Here is a 16,703-nt window from a genome sequence, read left to right as displayed (position 1 = left end):
ATTACTATTCTCCAGATATGGATAATAGTACATTTGCCCATTTAAAATAAAAACCAGGAAGCATAAAGCGAATAAAATTTGCACTTATCCATGCCAGCATGAAGGGCATCCTCATCCCCATCCATATCCTCTGTTGGCAGCAACATAATCAAAATACAATCTTATGGCCCCTAACACCTTAATCACCTTAGTGGTTAGTAACCGCTATAGTAATTAAGGGGTTAACATATCCTACCCCTATACCTGAGAGGCCTAACCACTTTCCCAGGGGCAACTACCCCCACACTCCACGCCAATGCTACCCATTGATTGGCACAGTATAGCAATAAATGGGGAAGCTTAAAAAAAAAACATGCACAAAATAAAGCACATTACATAGAAAATAAACACATTACAAATGCCAAGAAACCAATTGATTGGCACAGGGGTACATCTTGACCATATAATACATTCCAAAAATAAACCACAATTAAAAAGCAAACATCAAAAAAATACCAGAAATAAAAAAATAAAAGCAAGCATTTGACAAAAAATGCATTGTTTGTCAATGCACAGCATGTATGTATGTATAGCCCTAAAGGGGCATAGATAAATACAGTAGCAATCAATATACAATGAAAAAACCTGAAAAATTAAAATAACATATATTTCATGGTTTTTCTTACCTTTAGGTGTCTTCACACTCCGATTCCAGCTTTCTCAGGAAGCTCTCGACCAAAGACGCAATGATCCTCAGCTTCAGGTAAGTTGTATATTCTTTTCGTCAATCTTCTGTTCTGTATTGTAATCCTTTCCAGGGGGTGGAAGTGGTCCAGTCGGCTTCTTGAGGTCAAATGAGACAGAACAGGCCTCATACAAGGCCTGTGAAGTCACATTTTACTGTCAAATAAAACATCTCCACTCCTATTGGACGATGTACCATGTGACATAACCGCTTTTTTTTAGGATGTGAGTCATATAAAGGGAGGGAAGCCCGCCAATCATGAAGGCTGTGCTTCCCCCCTTTAAAGATGACATCACCAAAAACAAGATGTCTGCCATCACCTGGTTTACTCCAACCAATCAATCAGATTGTGAGATATACCATTGTGAGGCATCAAATGGTATACAGCAGGGCCCCGTTTCTCGGCGCTCCACTTTTCGGCGATCCGCTGATATGGCACCACCGAGAAGGGGGCCGCCATGTTGAATTTAAAATCGCACATGCGCAGAACGGGCGGGTGCGCCCGGCGCGCATGCGCAGACCGCCGGTTGCACATGCGCAGAACGGCGAAAATGCCGGTTTGCGCATGCGCAGCACTGAAAATTGCCGGATCCGCTTACGAATTCACAAAGCAGGCAGTATCGCGCAATAAGGGCATTTATCAACCATTAAACCATTTATCACAGCTTTGTGAATAGGCACTTACTGTGCTAATAGGAGTGCGTGGAAGTGCATTGCTTCATTCAGATTTGCTACGTTGGTGCATTATATATTTTTTAGAATACATGATATTTTGGGTTATTGAAAAGCTTTGTTGAGCAGGAGACCTGGTGCAGCCTCCCCCTTATCTAAAAATCTAAAGCATTTTACCTGTCCCCAGGTGGAGCTCATAAGAATGAAGGTTTCATTAAACATATTGAGCAGCTTCAGAAACTTCACGTCATCGTACTCGTACCGGTTCCCAAAGACAACAGAGCAGATGACATTGGAGACAGTCTGGACGAAGATATTAGTGGGATTGACTGGTGACTCTGGAGTGGAGAGAAAATGTTACTTCTTTTTGCAAGATAATGGAATGAGATTACAGTTTTAGATTAGTCATACGGTACATTGCTGTCAAAGTCTGCAAACCCAAATAAGGGAGAGTTGTGAATTGTGGATCAAAATAATTACTGTTTTCATTGAAAAGTTCTGACTTGTAATAGTGAGGTTTAGTTGACAACCCATGTAACAGTGCACAGTTTTAGAAACTGTATTAGTCCTAGAAATGTGTAGGTTTATTCCTGGTGTAGTGGAACAACAGAGTTTTTATTATAGTCTGTATGACTGATGCAGACACGTGCAAGGTCTTGAAATCTTGTGTACACACTGCATCTGTGTAGAAGTCTCATGCTTGTTTATTACATGGTATTGAAACAGCTGCTAATGTAACTACCGTACCGTAATTAATATTTTCATATTTACATATGTCGAGGGTAGACAGGGTAAAATGATTTACTGATGAACATTTCTCCAAACCAGTCTATCACTGGAAAAATATTGGATAATTGGAAACTAACTTATGTATTTCCTATTACATTTGGTGGAATAAATTTACATAAACACATTAACTTGAGAACAGATGTAGTGCATTGGGCTTACCCAGTCTGTACAGTACTTCGCTACCTGTTGGGAGGCTCAGATGTCCGTAGAATCTTTAATCTTTTAGAATATTTATGATCCTCTTGTTTCTATGCTAATCAGCTTTGATTTCCTTTGCAGACAACTAGTTTAGAAACGTTGTGGTAGAGTGTATTACAGCAGAGCAAATGTACAGAAGCCCCCACAGAGCCTTAATGTGACACTTAGACCACCCTGCTGCAGTTAATTTCATGCTAGATGCTAAGTCAGTTACAGTAACAGCTGGTTTTCACACCTAAACTTCCTTATCAGCTAAGGTAATGTAAATATGTACAGTATGTAACAGAAGTTACAAATTCTTGGAGAATAATGAAATACTGTATAGTATTTTTTTTGTTTCAATTTTTTTTATTGTTTTGGAGAGACATAACAAATATATAGTCTTGGAATACATGTGATGTTTTAACAGTGTCTCTTGTCCATACAACAAAGGGAATTAACAGTTCGTCATCATTACTGAAATAAAATAGTTGCTATAACACGGTTTTTGAATAAGTGTGGTCTGTCTTTCTATTTCCGGTTGTGTTAGGGAAGCAGCCGCTTCCGTAGGCGTCTCTCATGAGCTTAACAAAGGAAAGAGAAGAATGTAGAAAAGAAGAAAAAGAAGGGAGGGGAGGGGTGGAGGGGGGGGGGGGTGGAGGGCGAGCCCATTTGTCTGGTCTTTCTGTATTTATTTCTATGGGGTCCCTAGTTTCCTGGCCATGTTTCCCAAATTTTGTGAAATTTGTCAGTTTTCTGGCTCAACTGTGCTGTGAGGAGCTCCATCATCTTTATTTCCCTTAGTCTCCGTAGGACCGTCTGCCTAGAAGGCGCATTCACCTTTTTCCAGGCAGCCGCAATAACACAGCGGGCAGCCGTCATTACATGAGTTATCATCTTACTTTCTGCCGTTCCTAATTCATCTATTGGTTTGGCCAGCACCATGGTCAGCGGTTCCACCTCAACCTCCACCCCTAGGTACTCTCTGATCAATGTTTGTATCATGACCCAGAATACCTGAATTTTTGGGCAACTCCACCAAATATGAACCATATCTCCTTTTTGCCCGCATCCCCTCCAGCACAAATCCAGGGACCCGGGGAAGATCTTAGCCATCCTGCTCGGGGTTAGGTACCAATGAAATAGAATTTTATAAATATTCTCTTTGATAGTGGTACAGATTGATGTTTTTGCAGCTACCTCCCAAATGTCCTCCCAGTCTTCTCTATCGATCTCTGTATTCAAATCTTCTGCCCATTTGATCATATAGCTATGTTGGGAACAACCCGCTGATCGCGCCAGGCCCAGATATATCTCTGAAATCAGCCCTTTACAGTAGTATCCTTTCCTACACAGTCTTTCAAAATTTGTTAAGGGTTTGAATGCCGAATCTTTGGAGACTGATTGCAGGTAGTGCCTGATTTGGAGGTAAACAAACAATGGTATATTTATGATTTGGTGTTTCTTCTCCAGCGCCTGGAGTGGTAGAATTATACCGTTATCTACAAAGTCGTCAGCAACCATCAGCTTTAACGTCTTAAATTTATTGAGTCTCTGTGGGAGCCAGCCTGGGGGGAATTCAGGGTTGTGGAATATAGGGGTTAGTAGTGTTGGACTGGCTGTCAGACCATATTTATCTTTATTTCTAGACCATATCCGCCATGTACATTTCATTGCTCCCAGTTTTAATGTTTCCAAGAACGTCTCTCCTCCCCTCTCGGTCCACATAGCGGCCGGGAGAGAGAGAGGTCTTGTATAGGTAGACTCAAGTCCCACCCAGCAACTGGTGGCTGGATCATTGTTCCACATTATTGCTTGTTTGAGTTGGGCCGCCAAATAGTATTTAATGATATCTGGGACTGCCAAGCCTCCGCAATCTTTTGGGGCTAGCATAATAGATCTAGCTACCCTGGGTATTTTATTTTGCCAGATAAATTGGAAAATTCTGTTTTGTATATTTTTAAGCTCCGGCATTGGAATATCTATAGGAAGAGTCTGGAAATAATACAGGAGCCTTGGTAGGATATTCATTTTGATCGTGGCTATTCTTCCTAACCAAGATATCTGGTATTCGTTCCAGCTCTGGATGTCCTTTTTTAGCCTCTCAAATAAGAGTGGATAGTTATGTTTGTATAGCGAATTATACTCCCTTGTTATTTGGATTCCTAAGTATTTGATCTTTGTGGAGTTCCACCTATATTTAAAATTTGCTTGTAGTAATTTAACTTCAGAATCCGATAGGGTTAGGTTCAATGCTTCCGACTTATCCATGTTGATTTTATATCCCGATATTTTGCTAAATTTATCTAGTTGTGAATGTAAGTTCGAGAGTGAAATCAAGGGGTTGGCGAGAGTTAGGATAATGTCGTCGGCAAATAGCGATATTTTGTAGTTTGTGTCTCCTATTACAATTCCGTTTATGTTTTTTTCATCTCTAATTGTTGCTGCCAAGGGTTCGATAGAGAGAGCAAACAGAAGCGGAGACAAGGGGCATCCCTGTCGAGTACCATTCTTTATGCTTATAGGGTTTGAGTCTCCTCTTGGGAGTTTCACTATAGCCGTGGGAGATCTGTATATGGCTCTGACCCCTTCTAGATATGGGCCCTGAAATCCATATTTAAGTAGGGTTTGGTCTAGGAAGTCCCACCTAATCCTGTCGAATGCTTTTTCCGCATCCAAGCTCAACAGGATGGCCTTTGTGGATGAGAGATGTACATGGTCGATTATATCTATAATTTTCCTAGTATTGTCTGAGGCCTGTCTGCCGGAAATAAACCTGACTTGATCTATATGTATCAGGCTTGGGAGTATGGGGGTCAGTCTATTTGCCAGAATTTTGCTGAACAGTTTTAAATCCGAATTAAGGAGGGCTATGGGGCGATAGTTACACACTGTAGTGGGTCTCTCCCTTCCTTTGGTATGATTGCTAAATTAGCTTTAGACATAGATGGTGGGATGACTGTTCCTTCCAGAAACGCATTAAACATATCAAGTAGATACGGGGCCAGGACCGCCTTAAATTTTTTGTAGCATTGATTGGAGAATCCATCCGGGCCTGCCGTTTTGCTAGGTTTTAATTGGGCGATTGCATCTATCAATTCTTCTAGGGAGATTTCATTATTTAGGTCTGAGAGGTTACTTTCCGAAAGTGTCGGGAGTTTACACGCTTCCAAGTATGTATAGATAGCCTCCGCGTCTGAAGATTTATTTTTGGGAAAATTTAGGTTATATAATTTGTTATAATAGTCCGAAAATTCGTTTGCTATTTGCGTCTCACAAAGTGTCTTCGTACCTGATTTTGTCAAAATAGCTGATATTTGGGATTTAGCTCTCATTCCGCGCAATTTGGAGGCGAGTAATCGGTCGGCTTTATTACCTTTATCGTAATAGTTTTGTTTGGTCCACCGCAACGCCCTCTCCACTTCATCCATTTGGGTCTGCTTAAGTTCAGATCTAGTTTTGTCTAGCAATTTGAATAGTTTTTTCGAGGGATTAGTTTTATGTTTCTGCTCCAAAAGTTGGACTTTCTCCAAACTTTAGCTCATTATAGAGTTTTTGCTTTATTTTATGTGATGCTATGGAGATGATATTCCCTCTGATTGTCGCCTTATGGGCTTCCCATAACATTGCTGGTGACTCTACAGAGCCCTTATTCAGCGTGAAGTATTCTGAGTTTTTGTTTAATCTCTATTTCTACATCTACTTGGTTTAACAGAGAATCGTTCAGTTTCCAATTATATTGGTTAGTTATATAGAAGGGGAGGGAGAGTGTCAGCGAGACCGGGGCGTGATCCGACCAAGATATTGATCCTATGTCTGACTGGGAGGTTGCCTGGAAGATATCTTTAGTACCCAGAAAATAATCAATCCTTGAGTAGGTTTGGTGTGGGGGGGAGAAATAGGAGTAGTCCCGCTGCCCCTGGTGCTGGGCCCTCCAAATGTCTGTCAGGGAGAACTAAATTCTCTGGCATTTTCTTCCGTGACACGGGGATGTGGAGTCCCTGTGGGGTTTGTTCTATCTAGTTCCGGCATTGCTATCATATTTAGATCTCCTACTAGTAACAATGTAGTTCGAGTTTGGGGGTTCATAAGGTCACATAGATCTCTTAAGAATTTGGGCTGGCCTTCGTTTGGGGCATAGATGTTAACAAGAGTGACATCCACTCCCGACAGGGTACCTTGGAGGATAATGTATCTCCCTTCTGGGTCAGCAGTCTCTTGTTTTAACAAGAATTTGACCGTATGCTTAAATAAGACCGCTACCCCTCTTTTTTTTGTGGGGCATGACGCATAGTACGCCTGTGGGAAAACCCTCTGGAAGGTGTTTTGGAGGGCCGTAGTATTGAAATGCGTTTCCTGTAAAAACAGTATGTCGCCTTTTGTTTTTTTGAACTCTTGGAGGGCAAGATTTCTTTTGGTGGTCGAATTTAACTCTCTAACATTTAAGGATATTAATTTAAGTGTCGTTTTAAGAGCCATTTATGGTTTTGGGGTGTGTAGTGCATCCTACCTTTCCCTCCATGTTCCCACGATGGAGGGGGGACCTGCCTTCAGAGCTCCTCTTGTGATCTGTTGCTTTGTGGAATTTCAGTGTCTGGACTTTCCGTTCGGCTCAGCTGGGTTTTGTCTCTGTTTAGCGTGGGCTGGGGGAGGTAGGTAGGGAAGAATGGGGGGGAGATAGAGAAGAAGAAAAAGAAAAAGAGAATGAGTGGGCGATATGTATGCCCCGTCATGGTTACCCCCACCACTCTAAGGATGGGGGGTAGGGCATAGTGTCCTTGAGAACCTCTCGGGACATCCGGTCCGTGGACCCACCTGGATACACCCGGAACCCCCTATGGTTAGTCATGTGGTCAACTGGACCTAGTTAAAAGGCAAATACGTTAACAAGGAAATGTATAACAAGTTAACTGAACGTTTCCTGAGAATCAACATGAAGACCCGCCTTGTCTTTCAGTGCACTTTGGGTATTTATTCTCGATCTGGGTGGGCGCCTGCTCCCCGTATCTGGTATCTCTGCCCTCCTCTGAAGTCTATAATTCTCCAACTGGGACACCTATCCTCGGTTCCATCTTAATGTCCTTTCCCTCGGTGTATAGCTTCTCTGTCTTTGGGGAATATATAGTTGGCTCGCATCTTAGGTATTGGGTATTACTACAACTGGGTTCAACCCGGGGCTATATTTTTTTTTTTTCCTTTTCCATTTTGTGTTCGCCTTGGTCTGCTTCGCCTAATTGCTTACTAGGTGCACCCAGTTGTCCCTGATCTACGCCAGAGATTAGGTTTCCCTGTCACCGTGCTATGGCCATACTCATTTATTGTGGAGTTGATGTGGTGCTTACCCACTAGATGGCCCCAGAGGCATGCAGATCTCGCCCAGGGGCTGCCGAAAGAATACTAGATACTCCTCCGCTATCTGAATCTCACTGGTATAGGTCCCTGGCCCTAGAACCAGGTAAGTGCAAACAAACTTCCCCCTCAGCCCCATCCCAGCAACCCCCCCCCAAACCCAACACCCGCACCCCCCCCCCCCGCAAACCCCACGATCACCCCCCCGAGGCCCATACTCAGGGCCTCTCCACCCGGCCCCCATCCAGAGGAGCCGGAGAGAGCCGCGGCCATAGCCCACGGAGGGGGGGGGCAACCACACGAAGGGCCGAGACCCGTCCACAAGCGGCAGAACAGGCAGCCCCAGGGGAGAGGGGAGGGAGAGGACCCCCCCACGTCCGCGAACCCCACGGGGGTGGGGGGACAAAAAAAAGGGGGGGGTGGGGGGGGGGGGGGAGACAGGGCAGGCCAAGTCCGGGCCCAGGCGCATCAGCAGAAGAACAAGAGATGTCATCGTTAAACTGCACCACTACCTGACAAAGGAGGCGATCCTGAAGGCAAGCAGGGAGAGGGGCACAGTGCAGTTTCAGAACACTAATCTTGAAATATACAGTGACCTCTCAAAAAAAACCATTGACAGATGGAGAGAGCTAAAGCCTTTGACCCAAAAGCCGAAGGACAACAATGTAAAATACCGCTGGGGTTTTCCCTTTAAAATCGTGGTAAATAAGGGAGGCAAAATCCATATGCTCTCCTACCCTGAGGACTGCACGCGGTTCCTACGAGGCCTGGGTCTGACACAAGCTGGAGAAGAGGACGACTGGGGATGCGGAGGATACGGAGCGCCAACACCAGCAGCCGAGACCGCAGCGAGCATCACAACGGATCGCCACACAGAGGGCCCCAGCAGAGGAGGAGTAGGGGATCCCCCCCGCTCGTCTCACCCGCAGTACGCATAAGAGGAGCACTTGCCTGGCCTGCTGACATGCGGAGCTCCAGGAGGATGCAGCGACGCTGAGGATTGTGCCGCTGGGGATCCTGCCGCTGTCCTAAAAGATGCACGAGACTTGGGGGACCTCTGGGTTCCAGACGCCCATTTCCCTGCTGATACTGTATAGTATTTAACAGTTTAAAAATATCTAAAATGACATTACAATAAAAATAAAAATCTATCTACACCGCTCTACTCCTAAATGTTTTCTGATCAAGCCCCTTTGGAGGATTAGTTGAAGGGCCCTTCTCTACCACCTCGGCTGGGAAGCTGTTCTATTAATACACCACATTTTCAATGAAGAATTACTTTGTCACATTTCCCCTGCGCCTCCCACCCCCCACCTTCAGAGCAGGACTTTTGCTTTAGCACTTCTTAGTCTCCAAAATATATGCTTCCCTTCTGCACCTTGTTGGCTATAATGTTCCCCTTTGTTCAAGTACACATGCTCTAAGCCATATACAAGGTTTGTATAGGAATGCTCTATGTGAACACTTGGGGCCGCATTCAGAAAGCCTCGATAAGGCCCTTATCGAGCACTTATCGTCCAAAATGGCTACTCGTATTCAGAAAGCCTCGATAAGTGGTCGATAACGGCCTGTATCGACGCAAAATTTTATGATCAAAAGAAAATCGCCAATTGAGCAGCGATCAGCAGCTTATCAACCATTTTCGGGAGGATCATAAACTCGCGTGATTCAGATACCCGTGAGTCGGCTGACGCAGCCTATCGCAGCCCTAAAAGGCGATCTTCTAACCAAATCCAATTCACCTCAACGTTTAGGTAAATTGGTGGGGAGATGGCCTCGATGAGCTGTGATGTATCGGGACATAGAAAAAATCAGGCTCTTTTCCTGCCTAGGATTAATTTCGGGGGTCTCCGGAGCTGATAGCCATTAATAGCAGCTCCGGAGCCCCCTGGCATGTATCCGATGCAGGAAAAATGCATGTACAGCAACTTCATTACCTTATCGGCTAACCGCTAAGGCAATGAAGGGGTTAAACACCCATGCCAGGCTTACTGTAGCTAGCGAGGGTGGGTGAAGGGGGAATTTGGCCCTTAGTGGCTGTTTAGGCCTTGCGGGGGATTGCGGGGGGAGTTAATCCCTTAATTACCTTAGTGATTAATAACGCTAAGGTAATAAAAGGATTTACCCAACTGCTACCCACCCGCAAGGCCTAGACACCCATCCTTATGACTAATACCCCCTTCACCCATCCGTGAAGCCTAAGCACCCACCTAGGACTTAATATACCCACCGTATAGGCATTGAGTAGTATAGTGGTACATCATACCCATATAATAATAATATGGGCATGATAAGCCACTATAGCACTCAATGGGCACACTAATTACAATAAATTAATACACCAGATACACAATAATAAAACCTAACTGAACTCCAAAAAAACACACTTCATTAAATAAAAACAGTAGCCAGCTAATCCAATCAATACAAGCAATAACAACATCAACAATTAATTAATTAAACCATTAACCAATCAAACCAATTCATTCCTAAACCAACTCAAAATGAATAGTAACACTAACCAATCCAAACAATGAATTACTACAACATTAATGAATTTAAACATTAAATAGAAAGAAAGAAATTCTTACAATATCTGAACTAACCATAAAACGCATTAGCTAACATAATATAACATTAACTACAAACGAACACCAATCGCAAACCTTTTATTAGCATTAAGCATGAACAAACAAACATTGACATCCACATAATAAACAGAAATGAAAAAAAGCAACAGCAATACCAAGCGAGAAATGCCCCCCAAATATTGTCATAATAATGTATTCATCTGTACCCTAAAGTGGTACAGATTAATACATTATCAGTCAATGTGCCTCCCCCAAAAAAATCAAAAAACACATCCAAAGAATAAACCTGTAAAAAGAGACATTTACAAACATTCAATATATTACTTACCATTAGAAGCGGTGGCCCTCCGACTCCCGGGGAAACAGGAAGCTCACGTACCTTGAAGCCCTCCAACAGCACCCGATGCCATCCCCCATGAAGATCCGGATCAGGTACCCAAATCTTCTTTTTTCTTTCTTTAATTTCTCTAAAACTTTTGGCTTCAAAAAGTTCAAAAAGTTCCAGTGATGTTTTGAGAACGTTCTGAAATTTTGCTAGAACCTATGAAGAAGCGGATCTCCACAGATTCATACTTCTCTATGCTTTGGCAAACATCTTGCATAACTTGTGTGTAAGGCTGAGCTTATACTGATGCAACGGCCGTTATTCGAACACATCACGGCGCCGATTTTGAGTTCTCTGCTGTTCCCCACGCAGCATGAACGCGGCCAATCGCCCCAGGCACCCGCGCATATCGCGGAAGTTTTGTTTGAATTTCATGGATTCTGTTTCTTCGTTTGCAGATAAATGGATGAATTGAATGTGTACAGGTCTGTGCTACTGTGCTACTGTGCTACTGTGTCACTGTGCTACTGTGCTACTGTGCTACTGTGTCACTGTGCTACTGTGCTACTGTGCTACTGTGTCACTGTGCTACTGTGCTACTGTGCTACTGTGCTACTGTGCTACTGTGCTACTGTGTCACTGTGCTACTGTGCTACTGTGTTACTGTGCTACTGTGCTACTGTGCTACTGTGCTACTGTGCTACTGTGTCACTGTGCTACTGTGCTACTGTGCTACTGTGTCACTGTGCTACTGTGCTACTGTGCTACTGTGCTACTGTGCTACTGTGCTACTGTGTCACTGTGTCACTGTGCTACTGTGTTACTGTGTTACTGTGCTACTGTGCTACTGTGCTACTGTGTTACTGTGTTACTGTGCTACTGTGCTACTATGTCACTGTGCTACTGTGCTACTGTGCTACTATGTCACTGTGCTACTGTGCTACTGTGCTACTGTGCTACTGTGCTACTGTGCTACTGTGTCACTGTGCTACTGTGTCACTGTGCTACTGTGCTACTGTGCTACTGTGCTACTGTGCTACTGTGCTACTGTGCTACTGTGCTACTGTGCTACTGTGCTACTGTGTCACTGTGCTACTGTGCTACTGTGCTACTGTGTTACTGTGTTACTGTGCTACTATGTCACTGTGCTACTGTGCTACTGTGCTACTGTGCTACTGTCCTACTATGTCACTGTGCTACTGTGCTACTGTGCTACTATGTTACTGTGCTACTGTGCTACTGTGCTACTGTGCTACTGTGCTACTGTGCTACTGTGTCACTGTGCTACTGTGTCACTGTGCTACTGTGCTACTGTGCTACTGTGCTACTGTGCTACTGTGCTACTGTGTCACTGTGCTACTGTGCTACTGTGTTACTGTGTTTCTGTGCTACTGTGCTACTATGTCACCGTGCTACTGTGCTACTGTGCTACTTTGTCACTGTGCTACTGTGCTACTGTGCTACTGTGCTACTGTGCTACTGTGCTACTGTGTCACTGTGCTACTGTGTCACTGTGCTACTGTGCTACTGTGCTACTGTGCTACTGTGCTACTGTGCTACTGTGCTACTGTGCTACTGTGCTACTATGTCACTGTGCTACTGTGCTACTGTGCTACTGTGCTACTGTGTCACTGTGCTACTGTGTCACTGTGCTACTGTGCTACTGTGCTACTGTGCTACTGTGCTACTGTGCTACTGTGCTACTGTGTTACTGTGTTACTGTGCTACTGTGCTACTATGTCACTGTGCTACTGTGCTACTGTGCTACTATGTCACTGTGCTACTGTGCTACTGTGCTACTGTGCTACTGTGCTACTGTGCTACTGTGTCACTGTGCTACTGTGCTACTGTGCTACTGTGCTACTGTGCTACTGTGCTACTGTGCTACTGTGCTACTGTGCTACTGTGCTACTGTGCTACTGTGTCACTGTGCTACTGTGCTACTGTGCTACTGTGCTACTGTGCTACTGTGCTACTGTGTCACTGTGCTACTGTGCCACTGTGCTACTCTGTCACTGTGTCACTGTGCTACTGTGCTACTGTGCTACTGTGCTACTGTGCTACTGTGCTACTGTGCTACTGTGCTACTGTGCTACTGTGCTACTGTGCTACTGTGCTACTGTGCTACTGTGCTACTGTGCCACTGTGTCACTGTGCTACTGTGCTACTGTGCTACTGTGTCACTGTGCTACTGTGCTACTGTGCTACTGTGCTACTGTGTCACTGTGCTACTGTGCTACTGTGCTACTGTGCTACTCTGTCACTGTGTCACTGTGCTACTGTGCCACTGTGCTACTGTGCTACTGTGTCAATTTCATGTTTTTAAAAGCCAGAACACTAAAATTTGTTTTTCTGCACTCGCCGCGCTCGCATCTTTGTGCGGGAAGGCTGTAATTCATCCCGCGGTTTCAAATCGGGATTCCAATGTACATAACGCGTGAAGTGTTCGAATAACGGTCGCTGCATCAGTACCACATGCGGTGGGTGGCTGCGCAATCTGATGACGTCACCCTGTGCTGCCGCCGAGCGGCATCTTGATTATAGCAGGGAAACTGAAAAGCAGAGACAGGGAGGCGTGGCGGAGGCGGGGCCATGAGCAGTTCGCCCTCATTGGCTGAACCATTCATGTGACCCAGCGGTCACCTGCCCAAAACAAAATCCTCTGTCTCCTCTCCAGTCTGTCACTTTGCAGTACGGTGCTGCGCGGCCGTCGCCATTGGTATAATCACTATGATTGTAGCAATGTAATTTCCTTTTTCCCCGCGCGGCATCGCTGTGTGCTTTATTTTAGTGTAATCACGGCCTTAACTGGATGTATTGCGACAGTCAAATATATAGAAAGATGTGTCTCTCATGTATTGTCTGTGACACAGTACTTTTTGTTAATAGGCTAACAACCTCTACAACAAACATTTGGGAACTAACCTTCTCTCATTAGCAGGTTTCAAGTAATGACCTTTACTCTTTTAACTCCAATACCTCCGATTTGGCGCTATCGCACGGAAAGCACTATTCAAGGGCTAATAACTTTATAGTGGATATTTCTAAAATTCAGTGGGAAAACCCCAAACATTGAAGAAAAAAAAAAGGGACTTTCAATGTTGTAGTCATACATTTGGTATTGTTGGACTCAAATCCAATAAACCCTTAGGGTGCCACCGATCTTCCAGGAACATAATCACTTGGGGAAGCGATTACATGGTGATGATAACAGAAGTGGAGGATGCTCCACTTCTCTTCCGATCACGTTCACCTCTTGCATTGAACGATTTCTCCCAAGAAGTCTTGTGTCAAGACATTCCATGTCATAATGGCACCCTAGGGGTTAATCATCCAGTTTCAGGTCTTAAGAGAAAATAAGGGATCTAGTGATTCATAACATTTCATAAACGCTTGTTATTTATAACTTGATGAAATGAGAAGGCTGTCACTGTAAAATGTTGTCAATTAAAAAGGTATCACAGACATTAGATGTGGTCATACTGTACATTTCTTTCCAAGGCAGTTAGAAACATTACAAAGATGATACGTAATGTGAATTTCTTATAAAGTCCTTATACCTTCTTGACTGGTAAAACATATGTATTTTGAGAGCCGAACGCACCTTGAAAAAGAAACCTATGAGGAATGTAAGTGGGTTATAGAGGGCATCGTACTGTCCCCCAGCATTAAATTTAAATGCCTGGGGGGAGAGCGCAGGACCTCTATAACTGTCATGCTCCACCAGAAAATCTTGCACCCCCCTGGGAGGTGCGCTGCCCAGTTTGCGCACCGCTGCCCTAGAAGATATCACAACCTACAGTATAACAAATCTACATGAGAGCTTAACACTAGACAGTCCTATTCATACGTTTATATGTCTTGAGCTCCTCCACCAGACACTGAGCCTCCTCCTGGATCCTCTCCTCAATGCTCCTTTTCCCCATCCCGAAATTCCTCAGGGTCATAAGAGTAAAGCGTCGCAGCTGCTTCCAGCGCTCTCCACTGCTCAAAATAACCCCTGTAAAACAAAAATTCTGTATTCTGGAGCATGTCATGTATATGTAGTATTAACAACCTTTATTCCTGTCATAATTAACTTGTTTTCCAATGAGACTAATGAAACCCAGAACATGCAGGGATCAGATTTTAAAACCAAGGAATTAACTGAAATCTTAAAGTACAGAATTACAGTATGTTGATAATGCTGCATGTACTGTAGAGTTGTTGACTCTTGTGAGAGGCTTCCTTTCCAAGAGAATCACCACACTATTTAATTCTGCTTTGGGTTTCTAGCAAAGCATGGAAGTCAGAAAGTGAAAAACCTACTACAGATAAGTACTGCAGTCTGTAAAAAGAAACATTACATTAAACGTAAGTGTGACTGTTTTGCATATAACTAGCTACAGAATGCATTGGAGTTGCCTTTTTTGTTTTATTAAAGCAAAATAATTGGGGAAAAAATAAAGTGAACATTTAACTTAGAGGCAAACAGCATGCCAGTTAGAAAAATGTTTTTGTTAGAAAGAGCAAAAGAAGAAGCCACACAGGTTTGTAAAAAAAATATTCTCTTTAATATAAAACGTTGAGGAAACTCTTGCTTTAGAATGAGTGGATGAATAATTGAGAAAATAGGAATATGTGAGGTTTTGGCTCTGAGGGCAAGCATATGAAGGAAATGGGTGATCCTAATACAGTAAGACTGGAATTGAAGTGGTGGGAGAGAGTGGGATGTACATTACAGTACCGCTAGAGAGAATGTAATGTACACAGGTTTCTCACCATATCCCTGGATAATTCTGTCCAGTGTAGGCAGCCTTCCTCTGCCACTGAACTCGTCTCCTTGATCAATGAGGGCTTCTTTCACTGCTTGGTAGCCACAGAGAATAATAACAGGACGTGACCCGAAGTATAAAGTGTACACTGAGCCGTACTTCTCCGACAGCTGTAAAGGTAAAATAATGGGTGTTACTTTCATTACATCCGCGGCCCTGGTTATTCTCCAACATCTCTGAATTATTTCGGGGATTTTTTCGAATGCCACGCACTTCACTGCACTTCACCACCTTCATGCCGCATTCATGTTGCATTCACACCCGCGGTTCATGTGCTTATTGATAATGGTTCGCATTTAATTGTTTGCAATTCTTCGCGTATCCGCCAGATGGCAGATATTCATGAATTGTAATGTGTCGACTTGACGGTGTTTAAAAGAATACCACAGTGGTCCATTGTAAATTGGCATTGGTACTGAAGAAGTTACAATAATGTATCAATTTAGGCTTTTCATATTAATAAATACATGCACAGTGTCTGGTGTTTTATTGTCCTGAGAGTCCTGAGAGTCCCGACATGAGTGCACCACCGCAGTCCGTGTTCCAAAAACGCTTATTTAATATGGGCCGCGATTAATGCAACAGATCATAAGATGGCAACAGTTGGTCAAATTTATCAGTATTTTATCGAAAACTATGACTTTTACAAATGTTCACCAGATGCTCATGTGTGGAAGCGTGCAATAAGGAAAAGGTTATGTATCGATCCGTGTTTTTTTCGTATTGATCCCAGTGTTATTGGAGGGTATTGGTGTGTATCACCAGATTTTTCTCGTATCTATGATCATGGAGATTTCAACAGGTGAAAGGTCATGTTAAAACCCACTAAGAAACGTCAGTCGCTGGCAAGCAATGCGCCAGTGACTGCGCCAGCGCCAGCATCCAATAACAGTCTGACCGTCAGTGAAAACCTGGTGACCGGCAACCCTTGCTGTCTGTCCCCATCTGGATACCTGCCGCCTGAGCCGGCTTTCGCGAACAAATTCCAGCAAGCTTGCATGTACCTAAGCGATTTCCAGCCTCATCAGCTGACTACAGGTGTAGTAGTCCCGGTGTCACCTGTCAACTACGTGTATAATCAAGAATACGGGACTGGCAGTGGATCGGCGCCAGCTGATTGGCAAAGTCTATGGTGATTAATGTTGCCGTATTTTATTCTGTTTTTGAAATATCAATTCAATGCACAGTGAAGCGATTCTCCTGTAAGCAATATCTCCTGTAAGCAATATTATTGGCAGAGCAGCTTCTACAGTAGATACTGA

General features: G+C 43.8%; 1 protein-coding gene across 4 annotated transcripts in view; it reads right to left on the bottom strand.

Annotated features, from left to right (window-relative positions):
* Positions 1–16,703, bottom strand: part of LOC142498675 (cytochrome P450 2G1-like) — a 127,379-nt gene that overhangs the window by 87,177 nt on the left and 23,499 nt on the right. For all 4 annotated transcript variants that reach the window (XM_075606933.1, XM_075606934.1, XM_075606937.1 and 1 more), the window contains exons 2-4: positions 15,389–15,551; positions 14,478–14,627; positions 1,574–1,734 (exon numbers count right to left, since the gene is read on the bottom strand). In XM_075606933.1, the coding sequence (XP_075463048.1) occupies positions 1,574–1,734; positions 14,478–14,627; positions 15,389–15,551 (474 nt within the window). The remainder of the gene's footprint in view (positions 1–1,573; positions 1,735–14,477; positions 14,628–15,388; positions 15,552–16,703) is intronic.

Source organism: Ascaphus truei, chromosome 7 (assembly GCF_040206685.1).
Source record: "Ascaphus truei isolate aAscTru1 chromosome 7, aAscTru1.hap1, whole genome shotgun sequence".
Classification (NCBI taxonomy): Eukaryota; Metazoa; Chordata; class Amphibia; order Anura; family Ascaphidae; genus Ascaphus; species Ascaphus truei.
The sequence above is the reverse complement of the archived record's forward strand: the minus strand, read 5'-3'. Positions and strand labels throughout refer to the sequence as shown.